Raw genomic sequence first — 25,127 nt, 5'->3', positions numbered from 1 at the left:
AGGAACAGTATAGAGGCATCACCCTGAAGCACCGCCCTGCTATCTATAGAGATCCATACCCTGTGCACTAGGGCCCTGTAGCCGGTTGCATCCATGTGTAAAACCTGCCTGACTATTGATTTCGTCACCTACCATGATGCAGCATGAAGAAACAGAGAGTGCAAGATTGGGTGTGGGGGTGGAGGGTAGAGCAGGGTGGGAAGTTGGGGCTGCCCCAGCCCCTCCTGTTACACCCAGGCAATGCCAAGAGTCTGAATGGCCCAGAACAGCTCTGGACGTCATGAAATGAGGCAATGGTTGACCACCGTAGCTGTGGGAGATGATCTGCTGGTCCTCAGGGCCTCCCCAAGAGGCTGACTTTCATCATCTGAGGATGGGAATTTGGGGTTTCCACTTCCCTTCCCTTCCTTCCCATCCCCTGAGAACTAAGAAAAAGAACAGTCAGAACTAATCCAAGCTAGTTGACTCTATGATCCAGCCTTGCATTGGGTGGGACACAGTCTCAGCTGCAGAGGGTAGATCATTTGGGGGGGGGGGGGGGAGAGAAGAGAGAGAGAGAAGAAAGGCCTTTCTCTTCCTTCTAGGGAAGCTTTTTCTACTGCTACAAAATGTCCCTGCTTTTCCTCCCCACTTCCAGCTCTAGGAGGTATGGTCTGCAAGCCTCTGGAAGTGGGACTTTGAAGGTTAGGAAGGAGTCTAGCCATGGGAGTGGGGTAGGATGGGGGTTGCCTTGACATGACAGGCACCAGGATGAATTGCTCCGAAGCTTTGTTTCACTTCCTGGTACCGTGGGAGCAGGGTAGGAAGCAGGATTGCTGGGGCAGCTGTGGGACTATTCTAGGACAAGAGCTTCTCCCATGGCTCCGCCTGCCCTGGAGCTGCCAGGGTCCCCTGACGTCAGTTAGGCCTTGACCACTATGCAAATCACCAGGACACCCCTCATCTGGCCTTTCCAGCTCAGTCCCAGGGCTCCTGATCCAGCTGACCCTTCCATCATCTAGAGATTAAGGCTAAAGCATGTGAGAGCTAGGGACTTGATCATCTAGGACCTCTGTGGAGTCCAGACCTCTGTCTGAACCCTCTGAAAGGGGACCTGGGGAGCCTGATACTATTTTAGTCTAGGGGTCTATTGGAATAATCTCCCTCATTCCAGAACCTACTCTAGTTAAGGTCTGGAGAGAGGACGTTGTCCCTTCAATTCTGAAAGCCTGTCTTTCTTAATTTGAAACTTCATTATACAGTCTCAAAATTGGGGGGGGGGGGTGTCTCTGTCTAGAATCTTCTAGAGCAGTGGTGTCAAATTGAAATAGAAAGGGGGGGCACTGATCCTGAATGAGGATCTCCCTCGCCACATACTTAGTTTTTTTAATGTAATGTTATCTATGTTTTATTGTATTTTTATTTAGTTAAATATTTCCCATTTATATTTTTAACCTGGTTCAGGAGCACTCAGGAGTATTGCTGGGAGGGTTGTAGCTGCATGCAGCCCATGGGCAGCAGCTGAGGGACCTTGGCATTTCTGAGTTTGGGGAATACCCATTAGATTGTGCTCCTCTATGACAAGAACTGTCTTTTGCCTCTTCTAGTATGCTTGGAGCTTAGCACAGTCCCTAGAAGATAATAGACATGATATTTATTGATTGACTCCTTAAATCAAGGTATTTTCTCTTTTTGGACCTTTCCAATCCAAACCCTCCTACGAAGTCTAAAATTTTAAATCCATTCCATGATGCAGTCTATCTTCAGGTCACCATAGCTGGGAAGAAGTTAACTTCAGTCTGGACCCATGTGTGTAGAGGTATCTCCCTGTCTCTGTGTGCTCTTTAATAACAGTAGTATTTACAATGGAGGGGAAGGGGTGGGGTGAGAAGGAATGAGTGAACCTTACTCTCATCAGAATTGGCTTAAAGAGGGAATAACATACACACTCAGTAGGGTGTAGAAGTTTACCTTACTTACTCTACAGGAAAGTAGGAAGGGAAAGGGATAAGAAAAAGGGGAGAGGGAAGGGAGGCTGATAGAAGGGAGGGCAGATTGAGGGAGGGGGTAGTCAGAAGCAAAATACTTCTGAGGAGGGACAGGGTGAAAGAACAGAATAAATTAGACATAGGATGGAGGAAAATAGCAATATAGTAATGTGAAAAAAAAACTTTGGAGCAAATTTCTCTGATAAAGGCCTCATTTCTTAAACATATAGAGAACAGAGTCAAATTTATAAAAATAAGAGCCATTCCCCAACTGATAAATGATCAAAAGATATGATGTTTTTAGATGAAGTAATCAAAGCTATCTATAGCCATTTGAAAAAGTATTCTAACTCACTATTGGAGAAATGCAAATTAAAACAATTCTAAGGGACTATCTCACACCTATTAGATTGGCTAATGGGACAGAAAAGGTAAATGACAAATATTAGAGGGGATATGGGAAAAATAAGACTTTAATGTACTGTTGGTGGAGTTGTGAATTGATTCAACCACTCTGTAGAACAATTCGGAACTATGTGCCAAGGGATACAGAACCATGCATACCCTAAGTCTGTATCCCAAAAGAGATCAAAAAATGAAAATGACCTATATGTACAAAAACATATATATGTACATATACATATATGTAGCACAATACATATAGGTAGCAGTTTTTTTTTTTCTGGGGGTAAAGAATTAGAAGTTGAGGGGATGTCCATCAACTGGGGAATAGCTGAACAAGTTGTGGTATATGATTGTGATGGCATACTATTATACTACCAGAAATGATGAGCAGGATGATCTCAGAAAAACCTGCAAAAATTTGCATGAACTGATATAAAGTGAAATGTGCTGTGCACAAAGTAACAATATTGTTAGACGATCAACAGTGAATAGACTTAGATATGCTCAGAAATACAATGATCCAAGACAACTCTGAAGGACTTATGAAGAAAAATGCTATCCATTCCCAGAGAAAGAACTGTTGGTGTCTGAATGCAGATTGAAGCATATTTTTTAATTTTATTTTTCTTGAGTTTTTTCTTCTTGTCTACATTTTCTTTCACAATGTCACTATTATGAATATTTTGCATGACTACACATGTATAACCTATATGGAATTGCTTGCCTTCTCAATGGAAGTAGAAAATGGAGGAAAGGAGAGAATTTGGAACTCAAAGTTTTAAAAACAAATGTTAAAAATTATTTTGACATGTAACTGGGGAAAAATACTAAATATAAAGGTTAAAAATAACAGTAGTAATAACACTTGGATACTTAAGACACTGTAATTATAATAACAGAGGGGTGCATCTTTGGGGCTTTACCTGAAACCTTTTTGCAAGTGCCTTTCTCTGTGGTGTTCCCCTTTAGTCTACTGGATTATTTTAGTAGGGGAACAGGAGAACATTTCAGCCAGTGTCCTGAAGTGGGGGAAGCCCTCTTCCATCCATATCTCCTAGGAGATGCTACTCAGCTCCTGGGGCTGAGGGAATTTTCCCAGCTGCATAACCTTCTCCCCTGGGAATGTTTCCAGGGCCTTTGGGGAAGAAGCAATCAACCAGACAGGAGTTCCGGGAGGGAGATGTGGAGGATGCAGTCACTTGGGTTGGGCAGTGGTTTGGCTCCCACTTCCTTTTTTTTCTTTCATGTATCTGGACACCACAGGAAATGCTAATGAAGTTTTGGGGCCAAGGGATCAAAAAATTCTAGGTCATAGAGTTTTATGGCAGCCCATCTGTCCTTCCAATGTCCACACTGGAGAATAGGAGGGGTAGGAAAGGCAGGATTCAGGCCTGCACCAATGTATCACCTGCTACCTGTATGTTGTGTGGGTCTGCAGTATGTGTAGGATCCAGTGTGGCTGAGGACTCATTAGTCACAGGTTCATTAAATGTGGAGCTGAAAGCAAGCAGGGGCAAAATCGACTCCAGAGTTCAGAGGTTAACTTTTTGTGCCAGTCGATTCTGACAATCTATTCAATGTACATTTACTAGGAGCCCACAAAGTGCCAGACACTATGCTAGGCTCAGGGGATACAAAGAGAGGCAAAAAATAGTTCCTGCCACCAAGGTGCTTACAATCCAATGCGGGCGACAACGTGCAAACAAACATACCAGATGAGCTGTATACAGGATAAATAGGAAATCATTAACAGAGAGGAGGCACTGGAACTAAAAGGGGTTGGAGCAGGCTTCCTGTGGAAGGTGAGGTTTTAGATGGGATTTAAAGGGAGCAAGGAAGGTCAGTAGTCAGAACTGAGGATGGGGAGCATACCAGGACCGAGATCTGAGAATGTCAACTTATGAAACTTCTCAAAATCATGTTTTCAAATGAACAAAACACAAGACTTACAGCGGAGACCAATCATATTCAAATATTAACTTGACTTTACTTATAATAAATAAAATAGTATTTATTTAATATAAAATAATTAAATTAATTAAAAATTTAAAAAAATTTTAATGCGGGATCCCGGGTTAAAGCTAGTTCAACCTCTTTATTTTTGCAAGAGATGAAGTGACTTGATAAAAAAGCTGGCTTGGAACTTCTGATACCAAATTCGGGGCTCTTCCCGCACCTAATTGCCAACCCTCGTGGTGCTCCTCGCACTCCTACCTCAGGGTCTGGAAATAAGACGCAATTTTACTTTCCGCTCTTCGCTAAAAGGCCGAGGACGACCCGAGAGGTCCCCAGTGGCCCTCCGTAGCCTTCCTACCTCCCCCCCCCCCCCCCCCCCCCCCACTGCCCAAGAGCCAACGGCCGCCCCCACCGACCCTGGCGCTTCCGGCCCAGCCTGATTGGCTCGAGCCCCCAAACGCCACTCGTTGATTGGCCCTAGGCGGGTCCGAAGAGTTTCTAGAGTTAGGCAGGCCAAGAAACGCCGGAAATATTTGGGGTTTCCCGCGGAGGCATTTTCCTTGAACTGGCTTTTTCCCTGTCCTACTCTTATCTCGTCCCCTCGACCGAAAGCATCCGTCACACAACATTTGGGAACGATCATCAGCGTGTCAAGCATCTCGGGAACCCACGCAGCTCCCGGGATCCTGACGCCCCGCCCCCTTCCCCATCCCCGGCGCATTCTGGGTAACCGCTATTCCCTAGTGGTTTCTCGGGAGCTAATCATTTGCCCCCGCCCACTCCCTTCCCAGAGAATTATGGGTATGGCCTTTTCTATCTCCGCCCTTTCCTGTTTTTCCACCCAGAGGGTTCTGGGTAACAAGTAGGCCCCAGACGCCCGGAAAATTTTATGTCCCTTGTCCTCCTTTCTCCCAGAGGATTCTGGGTAGCTTTTCCTCCTCCTCTCCACTCCCCCACCTTTTCCACGTCCTCCCCCTACCCCAGGTGCATCTGGGCTAAGCCAGGCAGGTAAGGGGGTGGGATGGTGTGGGCGGTAAGACAAGTCAGTGTGTGGGAAAACGCTGGGAAGAAATGGGACGGTAGGAGGTGAGGGTCTGTAGATAAAGGGTGGAAGACCCCCCACCCCCTTGGTAATGGAGGTCGCCTGATTTCCCGGGTTACCTGATTCAGGTAAAGCGCACCGCGGGGCTCTGGCTAGGCATCCGTAGCCGGGCCAGCCTCCCCCTTTCCTCCTCGCCACGCACAACTCTTCCCCCCAGCCGACCAGGATGTCCCCCCAGGGGTTCCCTTACTAAAGGTTCGGGACCGGCCAGTAGAAGGGGTCGGGCTGGGAGGGTGGGGGGACCTTGCCCGCTTCGATCGTCGTCATGAACTTTGAGAGCCTGGATCCTGGACTGACGGAGTATGCCCCAGCCCTGCATCCCACCCTGGACCCTGTCCTGGATGCCCACCTGAACCCTAGTCTGCTGCAGAATGTGGAGCTGGACCCCGAGGGAGTGGCCCTGGAGGCTCTGTCCGTCCCGGAGTCCGTGCACATCATGGAAGGCGTCTACTCGGAGCTGCACAGTGTGGTAGCCGAGGTGGGCGTGCCGGTATCCGTCTCCCACTTCGACCTCCACGAGGAGATGCTGTGGGTGGGGAGTCATGGGGTAAGCCACGTACTGCTTTGTGGGGACTGAAGTTGACTCTCCGATCTGAGGCTCAGGGACCTTGCAGAGAGCTAGAATGTGACAAAGAGATAATTCTGTGGCCCCAGTAAAGGGGCAGTTGATGTCAGAGAGTTTGGAAATGAGTTTCAATGAGTGGGTCTACCCCAAGTTCTGGTCAGACTCCCCAGCTAACTCCACTAGTTTAGTTTTACAGTCATTTAAATCTTATTTCTTTATTTTCCTTCTCTCACATACGTACTTACTTAATTATAGGATTTTTGTACATATTTTTGTTCAATCATATCTGACTCTTTGTGATCCTATTTGGGGTTTTCTTGGCAGAGATACTGGAGGGATTTGCCATTTCTTTCTTCAGCTCATTTTGCAGATGAGGAAACTGAGGCAAACAGGGATAAGTGACTCGCCCAGGGTAATTGGCCCAGGCTAGATTTGAATTCAGGTCTTCCTGATACTTCTCTATGTTATATATTTATCATTTTGATCGCTTTAGATTCTAACCTCTGAGATCAGATACCTTGTGTTAGGGTAGAGACTAACCTTCTGAAATAACTCAAGTTCCTAGCACAATGCTCTCCATGTAGTAGATGCTTAGTAAATATTTGTTGAATTAAACAGAAGTTTTTATGTATCTTCAGTGCCCAGTATACTTCTATATTATTCTTAGAACTCAATAAAAAATAATGTGTTGTTCCTTTTATATGAAAATAAAACTACTGAGCCACTGATGGAGCTTGCCCAATCTCTCTATGACTGATGAAAAATTTCCAAGATGAGAGTTTCAAAGGATGGAACAAAAACTAACCAATATTGGATAAAACCCATGACTTAGGTCTCCTTGTCGTTTTTCTAACCAACTCACAAAATTAGTTAAAGATAATAAATGCTGGTAAGCTGATTGATTGGTACATGGCCTTGTACCCTAGTTGCCAATAGATTCATAGAATTTGGAACAGAAAGAATCCTTAGAGATCATTTAGTCCAGGGATGGGGAACCTTCCATCTTGAGGCCACATGCAGTCTTCTAGGTCCTTGGGTTTTTTTTTACTTTTATTTAGGGGATTTGTTCTGTGAAGTTTGGATTCAATCAAAGGGCAGCATTGAGGACCTAGAGGGCTGCTTGTGGCCTGGAGGTCACAGGTTCCCCACCCCTAATCTAGTCCAATCATCTTATTTTAAAGATGAAGAAACTGAGACTCAAAGAAATTGTGATTTTGCCCAAGGTCACCCAGCCAATAAGTAAGTGGGGGAGTTGGAACTGTAACCCAGGTCTTCTGATTTTCTAGTTCAGAGCTCTTTCTTTTTTAAATAATAATTTGCTGTTTGCTCCAAATCATACAAAACTAGTTAAATTTTTATTTAAGCTTATTTTTAAAAACCTTCAGTATGTAGTTATTTGTAACAACTTGTCGGTTACTCCCTATTTTGTGTTCCATTTTCTGTCAGTCTTCATTCACCTCATTGTATATTTTCTGGTATATTGTCACAAGTCTGTGTATATACTAAACTATTTCTGCTTTCTTTGCTTAACTGTATTTTCAGATTTCTTTCTACATTTCTTTATGGTTTTTACACTTGTCATTCTTAATGTGATATTTCATTGCATTAACTTTACAGTTTGTTCCTCCATTGCCTAATCTTTGGACTTTAGTTTCAGTTTTTGTTTTTTACCAGTAAGAAATGATATTCCATAAATATCTTTGAGCAAAAAGATTAAAAAAATTTTTCTTAGATTATATTGCCTATGATGGATTATTAGGTGAAAGGATGTTTGTATTTTTATAACTCTGGCAGTCTACTGTTTGCCATGACCTAGTCCTTCCCTTTACCCTATATGTATATACATATACATGGGGAAAGTCTAACACTAAATCTAGCACCACCCAAAAGTGGTCCACTTCAGTGATCAAAAACTCCATAATCCCTTTTTTTGACTTCCTATTATTCCATCTTTCTCCCTGTGCTTTACTTTCTTAAGCCTGCTTTGTCTCCTCACAAGTACCTCTAATTTCTTCATTCCTTAATACTTTCCCAAGCTATCACCTTGATTTGACTTCACTTTCCTCCCTTCCCAGTAATGACCCTACAGGTAACTAGTTTAACTCTAAACTTTCCCCTCCTTGACAACTCCTTGACCTCTACCTTCATTGGTGCTCATACCTTGCCAAAGCTCAATCTTAGATGACTACCACCATCCACCTCTTTTGTTCCTCTTCAATTGCTGTTGAACAGAGTTGGAAGAAATCATGATCCTGAACTGACTAGGTTCATTACAGATTGATGTTATCTGAGCTAGGCCCTTACCTCAACAAAACAATCCTTTTGTTTCTTCCCAATTCTCTAGCCAACTCCCCACAGAGACTGTCTAAACCTCCTCTTCTCTTTCCAAGCTTCACCATTAGCAGAGGACCTCATTTCATACTTTTACTGGGAGGAAGAGAAGAAAGAAAGGAGAGAGAGAGAGAGAGAGAGAGAGAGAGAGATGGTTTGTTGTGAACTCCTTATTTTCTTCTCTCCATCTCAAAACGGTTGGATATCTGCCACACTCCTCCTTTACTGTCCAGTCTCTGATTAAGAAGTGGTTCTTCTCAAGGCCAACATCTCTACATCTACCTTTGATCCCAGCCCTTTCTGTTTTCTCTAATAGATTGTCCTTATAATTCCCCACTCCCACTGCCACCCACCTCCTGAATCATTACTGTCATCTGTTGGTTCCATCCCTGTTGCCTAAAACATCCCTGTCTTTCCCATCTTGAAAAAACAAACATGACTCTCCAACTAGAGACCTAGATCTGTCCCTTCCTTCATGACCAAACTCACTTCTCAGTCCTTTGCAAGAGTTATCCTCTGACTTCAGAACTAATCATTTAACTGAAACTCTGTTCTCTCCCTCTTCCTCTTTCCCTCCCTCTCTCTTTCCCTTTCTCCTCCCTGTTTTGTCCTCTCCCTCCTCCACCCCCTTTCTTGTTACCAGTGACCTCGTAATTGCTAGATCTTTTCACCTTTTTCTCAGTCCTCGTTCTACTTGATTAAAGCACCGTTTGGCACTGTTGACATTCTCTTCCCGGTTTTTATGCTACTGTTCTCTTAGTTTTCCGGCCGACCTATCTGACATCCCCTTAGCATCCTTTTCTGGTTCACTAGACTAGACCCTTGTCTCTTTTCTTTCTACACCCTCACTTAGAGAACACAGCTCCCATAGGTTTAATTATCATCTCTGTTCAGAAGACTCCCAAATCTATATCTAGTCCAGTCTCTCTCCTGAGCTCCATTCATGCATCTCCAACAAGCTGTTTCTAACTGGAAGCCCTTTAAGCATCTCATATTCAACATGTCCAACAGAACTTGTGATCTCTCCTTAAAGCTCATCCCCCTTCTGAACTTCACTATGTCTCTTGAGGGTACCACTATCCTTCTAAACATATCTTGTCTCCCTTAACTCCTCATTCTCTCTCATTTCCATATTTCTGTCTTCGTAGTATATTTTCTCTCTGTTTAAATGACTGTCACCATCCAAGCCTCCATCACCTTTCACCCAAACTACTGCAAAAGTTTTCTAATTGGTCTACTTCGTCTGTTTCCAGTCCTGAACAGCTGCCAGAGTGATTTTCCTAAAGTGCAGGTCTGATCAAGTCACTCTCCTATTCAGTAAACTGGCTCCCTGTTGCCCCTAGAATAAAGTATAAAAGCCCCTCTGTTTTAACTTTTAAAGTGATTCACACCTTGGCCTAAGCCCACTCTCCCAGCCTTGTTATATAACTTCTTCCTCCCCTACATACACAAAATGGGTCAGCCTTCTTGCTCTACTCTCCACACATCACTTTCCTTTGCTTCTTAGAATACCCATTTTCTTCACAACCCTGCTTAGGCACCACCTTGGATAGGAAGCCTTTCCACCAGGTGCTAGTCCTGTCCCCATCAAAAATGTGCATTGTGTTTGTATATATATTGCTTCCCTTAATAGCATATAAATGCTCCATGATAGCAGAGACTTTCATTTTTCTCTTTGTCTCCATGGGTAGGCTTTTAATAAAGGATAGTTAATTGTTCCTAGACTGCTTTTCTATCCAAAGCCTTTTTCTGCTGCATTGTGTTTTATGGTGAAGGGAAGAAAGGGGAGCTGGCTGTCATGAACTAGTATTTTGACTCAATGTGTGTCTCTTTCTTTGCTTTTTTTCCTTATTCTAGGGCCATGCCACCTCATTCTTTGGCCCAGCCCTGGAGCGCTATTCATCCTTCCAAGTCAATGGCAGTGATGACATTCGGCAGATCCAGAGCCTGGAGAATGGTGTTCTTTTTCTTACTAAGAACAACTTAAAGTACATGGCCCGTGGGGGACTCATTCTCTTTGATTACCTGTAAGTGGCTCCCTAGCCCTGAACTGAAAAAAGAAAATCTGAAACTTTTTCCCTAGTCATCATTCACTGTGAGATGACTCAGGGCCAAGGTTGGGGACTTTGGGCTAGAAATCCAAGGTATCTGGGTCCTCACCCTTTTCCTACCTCCACAGCCTGGATGAGAGTGAGGACATGCACAGCCTCCTCCTGACTGAGAGCAGCACCCTACTTGTAGGTGGACTACAAAACCATGTGCTGGAGATTGACCTTACCACTGTCCAGGAAACACAGAAGGTGCAGGCCTGGGCACGAAGGAGCTGTGGGGAAATCCTGGGATCTTCTCTTCCTGAGCTCAGAGGACTGGCAGGGAAAAAAGTTCTTGGACTGAGACCCTGCATAAGATGGGGGTTCTGCCTCTCTGCTGGGAGAGAGAGTGGATGATGGGAGGAGTCATTCTGTACCTAAACATTCCCTTCTGCTTCCTTCCCCAGTATGCTGTGGAGGTACCAGGCATCACCATCATGAGGCAGTCCAGTCGCTTTTTCTTCTGTGGTCACACATCTGGCAAGGTGCCTGTTTTCTCTCATTTTGGTATTCAGACCACCCTGTAGCCTGGCTCTTAACTTTTATTTGTTTGTTTGGTTTTTTAACAAGCATGTATTCTCTCTCCTTTACCCACTTCCAGTTTAAAAAAGAAAAATGACAAACATACCTGTTATAATCAGTATATAAACAGGCAAAAAAATGGTCACTTCGTCCATATCAAAAACATATGTCTCATTCTGCTTCTTGAATCTATCACCTCTGTCAGAAGGGGACCGCATCAGCCATCATCAGTCCTTTGGAATCATAGTTGATTGTTGCATTGTTCAGAGTTCTGAAGTCTTTCAAAGGTGTTGTCTTTACAGTGTTGTGGTTGTATAAATTGTTCTCCTTACTCTATTTAATTCAGTTTGTATCAGTTCATATGAGTTTTTTCCTGGTTTCTCTGACACCATCTCTTTCATAATTTTCTATGGCACAGTAGTATTCCTTTATATTCATATATCACAAGTTGTTCAGCCATAATTCCAAATTGGTTTCTAGAATGGCTAGACCAGTTTGCAACTTCAGCAACAGTGCATTAATGTGTTTGTTTTCCCCTAGTCGCTCCAATCCTGGCTTTTATCTAACCAAGGGAGTAATTGAGCCCAATCACGCTGCTTTCTTCCTGTCTACTACTGCCTTACTAGATCATTTTCTCCCAGATTTTGGCTGCTTTTTTCCTTTCAGTATGCCAGGTGCCATAGAGGGAAGGGAATAGTCAGATAGTCTCTTTGAGTCTCTCTCTTTCTCAGGTTCTTTTATACTCTTCTCAAGCTGTTTCCCCCAATCTTGAGGTCTCCCTCATGCATTCTAGTTCTTTCTGACTCAGGTGATTGCACTGTTCCTCTTCTTAGGTATCTCTTCGGGATCTTCGTACTTTCAAGGTCGAGCATGAATTTGATGCCTTCTCAGGAAGTTTGTCAGACTTTGATGTGCATGGCAACCTGCTGGCAGCCTGTGGCTTCTCTAGCCGCTTGAGTGGTTTGGCCTGTGACCGATTCCTTAAGGTCTATGATTTGCGGATGATGCGAGCCATTACACCACTACAAGTGCACGTTGACCCTGCCTTCTTGCGCTTCATCCCCACTTATACCTCCCGCCTTGCCATCATCTCCCAGACAGGTGCCCAGTAACAGGGGAAGGGGAATTTCTATAGAGGGAAGAACTGGGTGACAGCAGAGGGGAGGGGAGGAGAGGCAATAGAGGAGAGCAGAGCTAAACCTGGCCCTGGGACAAGGGAGGGAACTTCTCTGCTTCAGGGTTGTAGCTATAATCCCTTACTTTCTCCCCTTCCCCCAAGAACACTGGAAGATGGAAAAGATAGTATTGGTTAGAGATTACAGATCACGCTGCTAATTGCTATTGGATAGATCTCTGTAGGTGGGGAAATTTCTGCCTATTACTAGAGTGAAGACAGAGCCCTTCTTAATTTTGCCCATGGTTAGGTGTGGGTAGTACTTCAATGTTTTCTATATGGGCTCAATGTCTTCACTTTCTCTTTCAGGGCAGTGCCAGTTTTGTGAGCCCACAGGCCTAGCCAACCCAGCAGACATCTTCCACGTGAATCCTGTGGGGCCTTTGCTGATGACATTTGATGTGTCGGCTAGCAAGCAGGCCCTAGCCTTTGGGGACTCAGAGGGCTGTGTACACCTCTGGGCTGATTCTCCTGAAGCATCTTTCAACCCCTATTCCCGTGAAACTGAATTTGCCCTACCTTGCCTTGTTGACTCACTGCCACCCCTGGACTGGAACCAGGACCTACTGCCTCTCTCTCTCATCCCAGTTCCGCTCACCACTGACACTCTTCTCTCTGACTGGCCAGCTGCCAACTCTGTTCCTGCTCCCAGGTAATTGCTTACCTCTGGGCCAGGTGGAAGGAGGGACTGAGACACATGAGACACTGGTATTCTCTCTTTCTTGCTCTGTCACTGTCCCATCTATTAGCTAGTGTCCCCCTTTTCTTTGGCCTCAGCTTTCCCCTTTCCCTGGGACTTGGGAACTGGGCAGTTGTGGGCCCCATGACCCCTTAAGCCCCAGAGCCATGCTGCATTGTAGGAGGGCACCACCGGTGGATGCAGAGATTCTGCGCACCATGAAGAAGGTGGGCTTCATTGGCTATGCACCCAACCCCCGAACCAGGCTTCGAAACCAGGTGTGTATGAGAGGAGATAAGGGGGGAGGCCTCAACTCCAGATTGCTTTGCCTCTTTGTGCCATCTCATTCCCCTTCTGTTCTGCTTTCTCTAACAACCTTGTAGTTGCTGTTTTCAGTAAACCAGCATATTTTTTGAATGCTTATCATGTACGTGTACAAAGATTATAGAAATTAAATTGCAAGACTTTGAATGCCAGTGTAGAGATTTTAGACTTTATCCTCTAAGTAGTAGGCAGCTATAGAGTAAGGAATTGACTATAGAAGCAGTGTTGTAGGAAGACGGATCTAATTTAGATGTCAGGATAGAGAATGGATTGGGCATTCGGGGACCAGTTGGGAAATGACTGAATAATCCAATTGTGGGTTGATAAAAAGACCTGAACCAGGACTGTAGAAATAGAAAGGAAGAGTCTGAGTCAAGAGATGTTTTGAGGGATGAGGGACAAGATTTGGTTAAGTGGTCATATGGGGTGAGGAGGGTGATATCAGAGATTTCCTGCCTGCATGCTTTTTCTTTCCTCTAGATCCCTTACCGCCTCAAGGAGCTGGATAGTGAGTTTGACAACTTCAACCAGGTTCCTGAGTCACCTATAGGGCGGGAAGAGGAGCCACATCTCTATATGGTCTCCAAAAAATATCGGAAGGTACTGACGGTCAGGGAAAGGGAGGGATACCTGTGCTGGTATCCCTTGGGAAGCAGAGGGAAGTATCATATTAGGAAAGGATTGGAGAGGCTGAAATAGTTAACTTCTTTTATTAGTTAACTGGACTGATGGATTCCCCCCATCCCCAGTCTTCCACCCCAAATGTAGGGAAGATGTTCCAAGGAATGTAAAGGTTATTTGGGGCTTGGGGAACCGCCTACTTATCCGCACCTCTCACCTGGTATATTTTCTCCATTCCAGGTGACCATCAAATACTCAAAGCTAGGGCTAGAGGATTTTGACTTTAAGCACTACAATAAGACGTTGTTTGCTGGGCTGGAACCCCACATTCCCAATGCCTATTGTAACTGCATGATTCAGGTAAGGGCTGAGGACCCACTGACTGAATGTGCTTGCTACTCTATTCTGAAGCGCTGTTAACTATGCTCATTTCCCCCAGCTTCTACTGCCTCTTTTCCTAAGACAAGTGTTCTTAACCTGGGGCCCATCAATAGATTTCAGGGAGTATCTAATGTAGATGAGAAAAAATTAGATCTTTTATTTTCATTAACCTCTAACTGAAATTTAGCATTTCCTTCAGTTATGTTTCTGAAAAGGAATCCAGAGACTTCGCCAGACTGGCATAGAAGTCCAGGACACACACAAAGGTTAAGAACCCCTGTCTTAGGATGTCTCTGAGTCGACTTCTTCTGCTCTGTACCATTGGCCTTTCCTCACTCTGGAACTCCTCTGTCCTTTCTTCTAGGTCTTGTACTTCCTTGAACCTGTCCGCTGTCTAATCCAGAACCACCTGTGCCAGAAGGAGTTCTGCCTGGGCTGTGAGCTGGGCTTCTTGTTCCACATGTTGGACCTGTCTCGTGGTGATCCGTGCCAGGTTAGAGGCCACCTAGTGGAGATGTAAGGCTTCTCTGTGCCACATTCTTAGGATTGAGAAAACATTTTCTTTATTTGTTATTCTCTTTCTTTTCTTACAGGGAAGTAACTTCCTGAGGGCATTCCGCACCATCCCTGAAGCCTCAGCGCTAGGCTTAATCCTGGCCGATTCAGATGAGGTTTCAGGCAAGGGCAATCTGGCCAGGCTCATCCAGAGGTGGAATCGTTTTATTCTGACACAGTTGCACCAAGATATGCAGGAACAGGAAGGCCCTCAGGCTTACAGGGGTGCAGGAGGCAGGTACAGGACAGGAACACAGAGGTCCCCTGAGCCCCTTGATGTACAGGAGTGCCTTTCTCTGACAGGTTTGTGCTTCCTCTTTGCCTCTAACAGCTTTTGTTCATCAGGAGACTCGGTCATTGGGCAGCTCTTCAGTTGTGAGGTGGAGAACTGTAGCCTGTGCCGATGTGGCAAAGAAACAGTGCGTGTGTCATCTACCCTGCTCTTCACACTCTCCTATCCTGAGAGCCACAGTAATGGTACAGCCTTGGACAAGGGACTTGGGGAAGCTGCTTCCTGACTTCACATACCTCTTGGGCAGGGGAGGGGATGCTGGAGGAGAGAAAGATGGAAACCATTGCCAGAGGACTGTAGAGTTGGGGAAGCAACTAGAGTGACTGGCCTCGTTTTTCTTCAGATAAGAGTATGAAGAACTATGACTTTGCTCAGGTGTTGAAAAGAAGCATCTGCCTGGAACAGAACACACAGGCTTGGTGTGAGAACTGTGAGAAGTACCAGCCCACAGTGAGTAGTAGCACATGGATTTTAGACTACCTTCCTGTCTTGTCCAGGACTGGATTACATCCTCCCTGTCACCAACATTGGTGATTCAGTCTACTCTGAGTCCACTCTAGGACCAAGCAGGATAGCACCTATAGGTACTGTCCTCAGGTTTCAGGGCAGGGGAAATTAACCTAGTCCAAGGGTATAGACCCTGATCTTTTATCCCAGCCCAAACTTTCTACCTTTTAGATTGTCTCATGTCCCAGTTTCCTTCCCTAGGTCCAGACCCGCAATATTCGCCATCTCCCAGATGTTCTAGTTATCAACTGTGAGGTCAACAGCTCTAAAGAGGCTGATTTCTGGAAACTGCAGGCAGAGGTGAGGTCTGGAGCTGGGCTAGGAATCAGGGATGCCTAGGTACTTTCTGGTTTCTTCCTAACACTAGAACTTATCCCTGGGCCTTTTTGAAGAAGCTGATCTTCTCTTTTCTCTCTAGTTTGCCTTCAAGATGGCAGTAAAGAAGGCAGGTGGGGAGATCCCTAAAAGCAAAGAGAGTGCTTTAGCCGATTGGTATGTACTGGTCTACCACATAACCTGTGACTGGAATGCTGAAATATTCCTAACTCCTCTTATCTCAGGCAGAATTTCTAATTCTATTCCATGTTTGTCTGGCAGGAAAGACCTAGGAAGTCCAAAAGGGAGGCCTTTGTGCACTTCCATTGAGGAGCTAAAGAATGTCTGGCTTCCATACTCCATTCAGATGAAACTAACGAAGAACAAGGGATTGGATGTCAGCAACTGGACAGATGGGGATGAGGTGCTTAGGCTGGAAAGACTGTGGGGGAAGGGGGGGAGGGATTGTCAAAGGAAAGGAGCCACTTCAGCATCTCAGAGACCTGTCTTAGCTCCTGCACCATGTCCTCTGTCCTTAACTCCCCTTCCATCCCCACTTTTATACCTGGCTTAGCAACTCGGGTATTCCCTTCACAGCAGAGCCCGCTCAGGGAAGAGGAGGATAGCATCTATGTGTATGACCTTATGGCTACTGTGGTACACATTCTAGATTCACGAACAGGGGGCAGCCTGGTGGGTCACATCAAAGTTGGGGAGACCTACCACCAGCGCAAAGAGGTGAGTGCTATGGCATTGGAAGGAAGTTCTTAAAATGGTAACTGTAGTGGAGCTTTCCTCATCCCAGGGTGGATCTACTATGGTCAGACATGTGCTGTCCCTTTTTCCTTTAAAGGGTGTTACTCACCAGCAGTGGTACCTCTTCAATGACTTCCTTATTGAACCTGTGGATAAGGTTAGTTTTCTCATCTCTCTCCAACCCTATATTCATCTCAAGGCACTTAGAAAAACCCCAGCCACACCAAGGATCGGGGGATGGATTCCTAGTTGCGCAACAAAGATTTAGCAAAGCTGAAAATTCATGCCTTGCATTGAGAAAAGGCAGAGGGTTGGGCTGGCAGCAGTAAATGATTCTTCCATTCCACAGTGTGAGGCTGTGCAATTTGACATGAGCTGGAAGGTGCCCGCCATCTTATATTATGTCAAGAGGAACCTCAACACCAAATACAACCTGAGCAGTGAGTGGTACCCGGTGGGCAAAGGATATGGGTAGTTTAAACTGGGCCCTCTGGCATCCAAAAGATCAAGGAAATTTAATAGTTTTTGGATTAGTGTTTAATATTGGAAGACACTCTAGAAATTACTGCTTATCAACTAAGTTTAAAGATGCCAGGGCAGAGGTTTTACTTTGGAAGTAGATTCAAAAATTTGGGCCCAAATTGTTACCAGATGTCCTTATCCCACAGTGAGTCAAGTGATTTTCCCTTTTCACCAGTCATCTAGCTGTTCTGCGTCTTTTGCCTGGCCCCATTGCTTTCCCACCATCTCCACTTTGAATAGTCTCAGTATTTGACTTCCTGTCTGTCCACAAGCTATGAACACCCTCATACCCTTTCTTCTTCTCTCTTTTTGGCCCTGAGCTAACTGAACTAGGACCCTGACTTTGAAATTCTTATTTCATCCCTCAGCCCCTTCTTCAGCCTCTACTTTGTGTATTTCCTGATAACTCCCTGGCTTGACCTCTCCATCAGCCTGTCCACCAGGCTTCATTCCCTCTACTTATGTGCTTTGATTACTGAGGGGCCACGATGCAGACTCAGAGTCCCCAGTCACCCTGAGCCTCCTTCCCCTCACCACTCCCCATCCTTGCCCTGGCTGTCTGCCCCTCTGCCCTCCAGTCAAGAACCCTATTGAAGCAAGCGTGCTGCTGGCCGAGGCCTCACTGGCCCGGAAGCAGCGCAAGACCCATGCTACCTTCATCCCACTGATGCTGAGTGAGATGCCACAGGCCGGGGACCTGGTGGGCCTGGATGCTGAATTTGTCACCCTTAATGAGGTAACTGGGCCCAAATATCTATGGGGAGGGACTTGGAGCAGAACCCTAAGGAAACCAGGACAGATAGACAAGTCTATATAAGAACCTTCTCTACCCTACTCCCATAGGAGGAGGCAGAGTTGCGTAGTGATGGCACCAAGTCCACCATCAAACCAAGCCAGATGTCAGTGGCTAGAATCACCTGTGTCCGGGGCCAAGGGCCAAATGAAGGTGTTCCCTTCATTGATGACTACATCTCTACACAGGAGCAGGTACCAGCAGATTTGAGAACTTGGAGAGAGGAAGAATCTATGCTGATGATCTTAAAACCTTGTGGGGGCTCCCTCTCCTGGGATGACTTTTTTCATTCTTTGTCCTCCTAGGTGGTGGATTACTTAACCCAGTACTCAGGGATAAAGCCTGGAGACCTTGATGCTAAGATTTCCTCTAAGCACCTTACCACTCTGAAGTCTACCTATTTGAAGCTTCGCTTTCTTATAGATATTGGTGTCAAATTTGTGGGTCATGGACTACAGAAGGACTTCCGGGTCATCAATCTCATGGTTCGGACTGTACTTTCCCTGAGTATTTGTGGGAGAGGGGTGTAGAGGCAGAGGGAGAGAATAAGGTGTGTTTCTGGAGTTTGGGCTCTCCTTGTGGTACTAAAGATGGGAACTGAGTGTCTTGGCCCACTTTCTCAGCCCTTAACTTCCCATTTCATCTTTGTTAGGTGCCCAAAGACCAGGTCATTGATACTGTCTACCTCTTCCACATGCCCCGAAAACGAATGATCTCCTTGCGCTTCCTTGCTTGGTATTTCTTGGGTGAGTTGCTATGTTTCTTGGTTCCTCAAGGTGAAATTGTTGGAGGAAAATGAATGGAGGTAGGGAGAGAAAGGGAGAAGGATGACTTGGGTTAGTGGTGGTAAAGTATAATTGTGGCATATAATAGGAGCAGAGGATTGCAAGCTGAAAAGCACTTTAGAAAAATCAAGTTCTCACTTTACAGATAAGGAGCCAGGTGTAGAAAAAGTTAAATGATTTGCTCAGAGTCACAGGTAGTAAATAGCAGTGCTGGAATTTAAACCCAGGTCTTCTGATTTAGGGCTTTTTCTTCTACTTTATGTAATGATGATTAAAAGGCCCAAGAACCACTCCGTCTCTGCTGCAGAAGAGTTGATTTGCTCCTTCCCTAAAGAAATGGCAGGGAAAAGGAGGGGTCGATAGTGGTGATCTTTCTCCTTTCTACCATGACCTCAAACCACTTTACTTTCCTCAGATCTCAAGATCCAAGGGGAGACCCATGATAGCATTGAGGATGCCCGAACAGCTCTTCAACTTTACCGAAAGTATCTAGAGTTAAGCAAAAATGGCAGCGAACCAGAGTCTTTCCACAAAGTGCTCAAGGGGCTTTATGAGAAGGGCCGGAAAATGGATTGGAAGGTTCCTGAGCCTGATGGCCAGGCAAGCCCCAAGAGTAAGATCTGGGATTGGGAAAATGCTGGCTTTATTCTGGAGTGTGTGCCTGCTTGTGAATGGATTCTCTACGACCTTAGTCTGTTTCTCTGCAAGCCCTGTTTTTCCCTCTTGTCCTGGGCTGCACTGTGTCCTTTGTTTCTTCTAACTTATTTTCTCTGCATGAAGTATTCCAAGTGCTCCCTCTTCATTGACTTGAAGGCTCATGTACTCATTTTGGTGTCTTAACAGATTCAGCCGTCTTCTCCACTGTGCTGGCGCTCTGACTGCTCTTTTCCAGCCACATTCTTCCAGTCGTCCCTCCTTGAGTGCTCTGTGGCTACACAGCAGAAGCAGCATCAGGGAGAGGTGGTTTCTCCAGTAGCTGGTCCTCTGCCTCTCCCTCTCCAGCATTGCCCTGGGGATAGGGCCTAGGCCCCAGGCCCCAACTCAGACCTATAGGGATTCTGCTGATGGTGCTATTATTAGAACTGTTGGAATTTCCTCGGTGCAGCTAGGATGTTACAAAATATGCAGGAGCTGAGCTCCCTCCTTTCCTTGTGGCAGCACGGAGAACAAAGCCTGGAAGCTGGTCCAGAAACGAAGCAGCAGTACCCTTAGTTAAGGCACAACACTCAGGCCCTAGCTGGCTAGGGACAGTAGTGCTGGGCAGTGACAAGACAGGTCAGCAGCTCTGGACTTCAGTGATGGAAGTGTGGAGGATCCAGGCGGTACCGCTTCGGGGCCAGAGCAGAACAACACAAGGGCGTTGCCAAAGGGCCTCCGTGTCCCGGGCCTGTGACCGCCGGCCCGCCAAGCTCAGCGGGGTCACTTCTGCTGGCACCCTCTTCCTAAGCTTTGTCTGCAATGGAATGTTTTATAAAATAAAAGCAAAAATCTCAGTAGTGAAGTGTGACTGACCCATCTTGGTGGGGCCACGCGGACGCGAATTCTGCATTCTTGCCCTCCTTTCTTGCTTCTGAGTCTTAGTGCCATTTAAAATTGGGGAGGAGGTGGGGGTCCCCGGGGCAGAGCATACTTAGAGAGCTGGGCGGAGCTCCAGGAAGCACAGAGCCAGATGGCGGGAGCTCCCGGTCGGCGCAAGGCTTCACGGGAATTGTAGTTCCCCGCTGCCGCTGCACCTAGGACCCTCCCTTCACCTGCTCGTCCCTGCTCCTTCGGGCCTCGGCCTGGCCCCTCCCGCCCGCCCGCCCCTCTGGCCGCCCCTCCCTCCTTTGCCACGCAGGTCCTGCCACCGGGTGCCGGGCTTCTAGCTGCTGCCGCCGCCAGGCTCCGCTAGCTTGTGCTGGGAGCCGCGGGTTGCGGCGTCCGTTTGCACCGGGAGGCTGGGCCCCGCCGGGCGGCGGGCGGGCCGCGAGGCTACGGGCGCGGAGTCAGGCGGCCCCGAAGAACAGCCTCCGGAACAGCCCGATCTGCCGCGCTCGGCCCCTGGGTACGCGGTGCTGCGCTGACCTGGGGTGGCCGGACTGGCCACTGTCCTCGAGCCCGGGGACTGAGGTGGGAGCGGCGCGGGCCGGGCCGGGCCGGGAGGCAGGCGCGGGCGGCCGGGCCGGGCCGGGCCGCTGTTCGTCCCTGGCCGCTCTTCTCCCCCCAGGCAGGCGGAGCTGCCCCGGCGCCGCGCGGACTATGGCTGGCTGCGGGGGGCTGGCCCTGCTGCTGGCCGCCCTGCTGGGCAGCGCGGGGGCGCGGAGGAGCCAGGACCTGCACTGTGGAGGTAAAGGCCCGGGCCGAGAGGAGGGGGGCGACCCGCGTCAGGGGGGCCCCGGACCCCTCCTTCCCAGAATCATCTTTTCTTTTTAGAAATATCTCCGTTTAAAGTTTTGAGTCCCCACTTCTCTACCTCCCTCCCCTCCCCCCTCCCTTAGACGGTAAGCTATCAGATATAGGTTATACATGTGCAATTATGTAAAGCCTTCATGGAGGAGCCTGGAATAAAAATGAAAGTGAAAAGTAGCTTGCCCCAGCCCGTCTTCGTCACCATCGGTCCTGTTCTGGAGGCACTAGCCCTGCGAGGGTTTCTAGGACCGCTGTAGGGCTGAGAGCAGCCTAGGCGTTCCCGGTCTTCTTTGTGCAGTGATACTGTTACCGTGTGCAACCTTCTCCTGGTTCTGTCCCTTTACTGTGTGTGCGTCAGTTCATCTACGTCTTTCTAGGTTTTCCTCAAATCATCCTGCTTGTCATACCTTATAGTGCAGCTTTCCATCACAATCCACAGCGTGTTTAGCCATTTCCCAATTCATTACCAATTCTTAGCCACCATAAAAAGAGCTGCTATAAATATTTTTGTACAAATTGGTCCTTTTCCCTTTTTTCGGTTGTCTTTGCCATATAGACCTAGCAGTGGTATTGCTGGATCAAAGGCGATGCACAGTTTTATAGCCCTTTGGGCATAGCTCAAGATTGCTCTCCAGAATGCTCTCCAGTTCACAACTCCACCAACGGTGCGTTAGTGTCCCAGTTTGACCACCTTCCCCCAACATCCAGCATTTTCCGTTTTTTGTCATGTTAGCCACTCTGATAGGTGTGAGGTGATACCTGAGTTGTTTTCATTTGCATTTCTCTGATCAATAGTCATAGTTTTCATATAACCAGATATAGCTTTGATTTCTTTGTCTGAAAACTCCCTGTGCATATCCTTTGACCATTTATCAACTGGGGAAGGAATGGTATTTTTATAAATTTGACTCAGTTCTCTACATATTTGAGAAATGAGGCCTTTATCAGAGATACTTGTTACAAATATTTTTTCACAGTTTTCGGTGTTCTTTATAATTTTGGTTGCATTGGGTTTTTTTTTTAATTTTATGTAATTAAAATTACCTCTTTTACATTTTATATTGCTCTGTATATCTTTTTTGATCCTAAATTCTTCCCTTATACATACAGCTAACAGATAAGCTATTCCTATTCGTGGTCTCTTAAATTTGTTTATGGTATCACCGTTTATGTGTAAATCACGTACCCATTTTGATCTTTTCTTGGTATACAGAGTGAGATGTTGGTCTACACCTAGTTTCTACCATACTGCTTTCCAGTTTTCCCAGGAGTTTTTGTCAGATAATGAATGAGTTTTTGTTCCAAAAGGTTGAGTCTTTGGGTTTATCATTTACTAGATTATTAAGGTCATTTACTATAATGTAATTTGTACCTAATCTGTTCCACTGATCCACCCCCTCTATTTCTTAGTCAGTACCAGATTGTTTCGATAATTACCAGTTTATAATACAATTTGAGATCTGTTATGGCTAGACCACCTTCTTTCACATTTTTTTCATTGATTTCCTTGATATCCTTGGGCTTTTGTTCTTGCAGATGAATTTTGTTATTTTTCTAGCTCTATAAAATAATTATTGGTATGGCACTGATTTTTATATTGGCTTGGCCTACCCATGAACAATTAATATTTTTCCAATTGTTTAGATCTGACCTTATTTGTATGAAAAGTATTTTATAGTCATGTTCTTTATACTTCATCATATTTTTAATACATAGAATTACACAGGAAACCAATCATATCAAAATACAGTTATCAAAATATTTTTTCCCATCCAACTTCAGGGACCTCCTAAAATCTATCCACAGAACTTTTGAGAGACTGTGAAGCCCAGGTTAAAAACCCTTATTTAAATGATCTCTAAGGCTGCTAATCCTGTATGCTCCTTGGCTCCCATTCCTTTAGCCTGCAGGGCTCTTGTGGATGAACTGGAGTGGGAAATTGCCCAAGTAGACCCCAAGAAGACCATCCAGATGGGTTCCTTTCGTATCAACCCTGATGGCAGCCAGTCATTTGTGGAGGTAATTCATACTTTCTCTAAAATTAAATAGCCTCATTGGCTCTGGGCAGGGCCTGGGTATCTAGCCTGGCAGAAGGGACTTTGATCTCATTGGGAGTAATGAGACACCAACTCAGAGTAATAGGAAACATTGGGCTGTACCTACTAAGGAGAAGATGGGTAAGGGTTGATCCCTAATGACCAGGTTGGGGACCTTGACCAGCTGTGTCTTTGCTAACAGCAAACAATCAGTATCCACTGTGAGCAGAATAGTATATTATAAATACTCTAGGAGATTAATTAGTGTTGCTGAATTATTTCCATTTGTTAGAGCAATAAACAAAAATGAATATTGTGTAAACTCGGTCCATCAGTACTTATGACATATAGGTAACAGAATAGTTAATCAGGGAGGGCTTTTGGGAGCACATTAGTTTCAAATTACATTCAGAAGGAAAGGAAGGACGTGAATTTGGGGAAATGACCTCCATGGATGCACAGAGAAGGAAGGGATTGAACCAGGCTGAGGATTTTTGTGTGTTACCCTCCAAGGTGCCCTATGCCCGCTCAGAAGCCCACTTGACAGAACTGCTGGAACGGGTTTGTGAGCAAATGAAGGAATATGGGGAACAGGCTGACCCTACCACTCATCGGAAGAATTACGTACGGGTAGTGAGCCGGGACAAAAGAGCTAATGAGCCAGACACAGAGGGCATTCGAATTGATGGAGACATCAGAGCCAGCCTCAAATTTGCGGTGAGGGCTAAGAAGCCAGCGGGAGAGGGGCTTTTAGGTGTTCTGGGGTTGCCAGAGGACCCAAGGCAAAGAGTTACAATGTTGCCTTAGTTTCTCATGTGAAGGTTGAAGCAGAGGCCTCTGTGCCAGCACTCCTCATTTTGACTTGTGCTTTGGGCTTACAGTGTGAGAGCATCGTAGAAGAATATGAGGATGAACTCATTGAATTCTTTTCCCGAGAGACTGACAATGTCAAAGACCGGCTCTGTAGCAAACGTACAGGTAAACTTTCTGTCTTCACCTCTCCATTTCTTTACCACAGCCTGTGTTTGTTCCTTCCATCCTTGGAGACCTGGGCTTCATAATCTCCTCTCTACCCTTCACTCCGCACTGGCCCCAACTACTGGCTCTTCTTTGCTTGCCCCAAAGTCTCAGTGGCATGGCCCCATGTGGGACAAAGAGATGGAGAGTGGGAGTGGGATGAGGTCTGAGGAAGGTTTAATAGATAAGCATGTACACCAGAGAATGTTTGGGGGTGCATATGCTAGCATGATGCTAGTAACTAGTATTTTATTCCAATTTTTATACATATGTGTATATATACACATATACATATATGTATTCATTGGAGTATGTCAGCATGATGGTAGTATTTGTCTGCAAGATTTCTTTATGTATTGTGCCTGCAGATTTGTGTGACCACGCCCTGCACATATCTCATGATGAGCTGTGACCCACTGGAGCATCCCTCAACCCAGACAGACCTGACAGATCACCCCCAGGAGGGGAAAAGGGGCTGCAATGCCTTTTATATGATGTTTCTACTAAAATGAACCCAAAAAAAAGAGAAAAAAAAAGAAACCATGGTGCAAACGAAGTTGTGTCTTCCCACCAATCTTACTGCCTTGTATTAGGTCTGGGGCTGGGTGTCTACAGAAAAGGGACAGGGAAGGAGTTGGGAAGTTGGGGTAGAGTGAACATGGCAGTGAATTCTGAACCATCTGCCTCCCGTGAGGGGCTGGTTTTATTCCTTTAGTTATTTGTTGAATGCTTACTCCTTGACGGAGCTGGGTGCTCAGCCCCATTATGATTCTAATGGAACGTATAAAACAAATATATGTGAAAGGACTGGAGAGCACCAGCTCATTCATTTCACAAACATTATTTGCAGTGCACTCTCTGAGCATCTGAGAGATAGAAACACATAGAAGAGAGGGCTTCTGCCCTAACATTCGAGTAGGCAAGGTAAGCCTCTGTAGCATGCAGTTTTAATGTAAGTATGTGAGTGATATGTGAACTGAGCTTAGGAACTTCCCATGCGAGAGATTAGGGGAGGCTACATGGAATATGTGGCATTAAGCTTTA

At 45.9% G+C, this 25,127-nt stretch overlaps 2 protein-coding genes and 1 long non-coding RNA gene across 5 annotated transcripts; 2 read left to right on the top strand and 1 right to left on the bottom strand.

Moving 5' to 3' along the window:
* Positions 1-4,337: 4,337 nt before the first annotated feature.
* On the bottom strand, positions 4,338-5,008 carry LOC140534248 (uncharacterized). Its single transcript, XR_011977221.1, has 2 exons — positions 4,745-5,008; positions 4,338-4,594 (listed from the first exon to the last, which is right to left on the bottom strand). It is a non-coding gene; the product is annotated as an uncharacterized lncRNA (long non-coding RNA).
* Positions 5,009-5,200: 192 nt separating this feature from the next.
* On the top strand, positions 5,201-20,138 carry PAN2 (poly(A) specific ribonuclease subunit PAN2). Of its 3 annotated transcripts, XM_072655039.1 has the most exons (26): positions 5,201-5,336; positions 5,801-5,977; positions 10,184-10,353; positions 10,506-10,626; positions 10,824-10,901; positions 11,772-12,039; positions 12,422-12,764; positions 12,973-13,069; positions 13,596-13,715; positions 13,977-14,096; positions 14,482-14,610; positions 14,711-14,910; positions 15,004-15,149; positions 15,308-15,414; positions 15,673-15,771; positions 15,890-15,963; positions 16,069-16,210; positions 16,384-16,524; positions 16,640-16,699; positions 16,892-16,982; positions 17,643-17,800; positions 17,908-18,051; positions 18,163-18,342; positions 18,510-18,603; positions 19,058-19,255; positions 19,486-20,138. In XM_072655039.1, the coding sequence occupies exons 2-26, from the start codon at positions 5,867-5,869 to the stop codon at positions 19,518-19,520; spliced, it is 3,426 nt and encodes a 1,141-aa protein (XP_072511140.1). In that variant the 5' UTR covers positions 5,201-5,336; positions 5,801-5,866; the 3' UTR covers positions 19,521-20,138. The 3 variants fall into 3 exon arrangements, with proteins under 3 accessions (XP_072511140.1, XP_072511138.1, XP_072511137.1); XM_072655037.1 differs by having other exon boundaries at positions 5,258-5,977; positions 16,387-16,524; XM_072655036.1 differs by having other exon boundaries at positions 5,258-5,977.
* Positions 20,139-20,485: 347 nt separating this feature from the next.
* Positions 20,486-24,639, top strand: CNPY2 (canopy FGF signaling regulator 2). The gene is made up of 5 exons (XM_072655051.1): positions 20,486-20,968; positions 22,934-23,049; positions 23,580-23,783; positions 23,948-24,044; positions 24,452-24,639. The coding sequence occupies exons 1-5, from the start codon at positions 20,881-20,883 to the stop codon at positions 24,493-24,495; spliced, it is 549 nt and encodes a 182-aa protein (XP_072511152.1). The 5' UTR covers positions 20,486-20,880; the 3' UTR covers positions 24,496-24,639.
* The last annotated feature ends 488 nt before the right edge of the window (positions 24,640-25,127 follow it).

This window comes from Notamacropus eugenii, chromosome 3 (genome assembly GCF_028372415.1).
Source record: "Notamacropus eugenii isolate mMacEug1 chromosome 3, mMacEug1.pri_v2, whole genome shotgun sequence".
NCBI classification, from domain to species: Eukaryota; Metazoa; Chordata; class Mammalia; order Diprotodontia; family Macropodidae; genus Notamacropus; species Notamacropus eugenii.
This window is presented reverse-complemented; position numbering and strand designations above follow the sequence as displayed.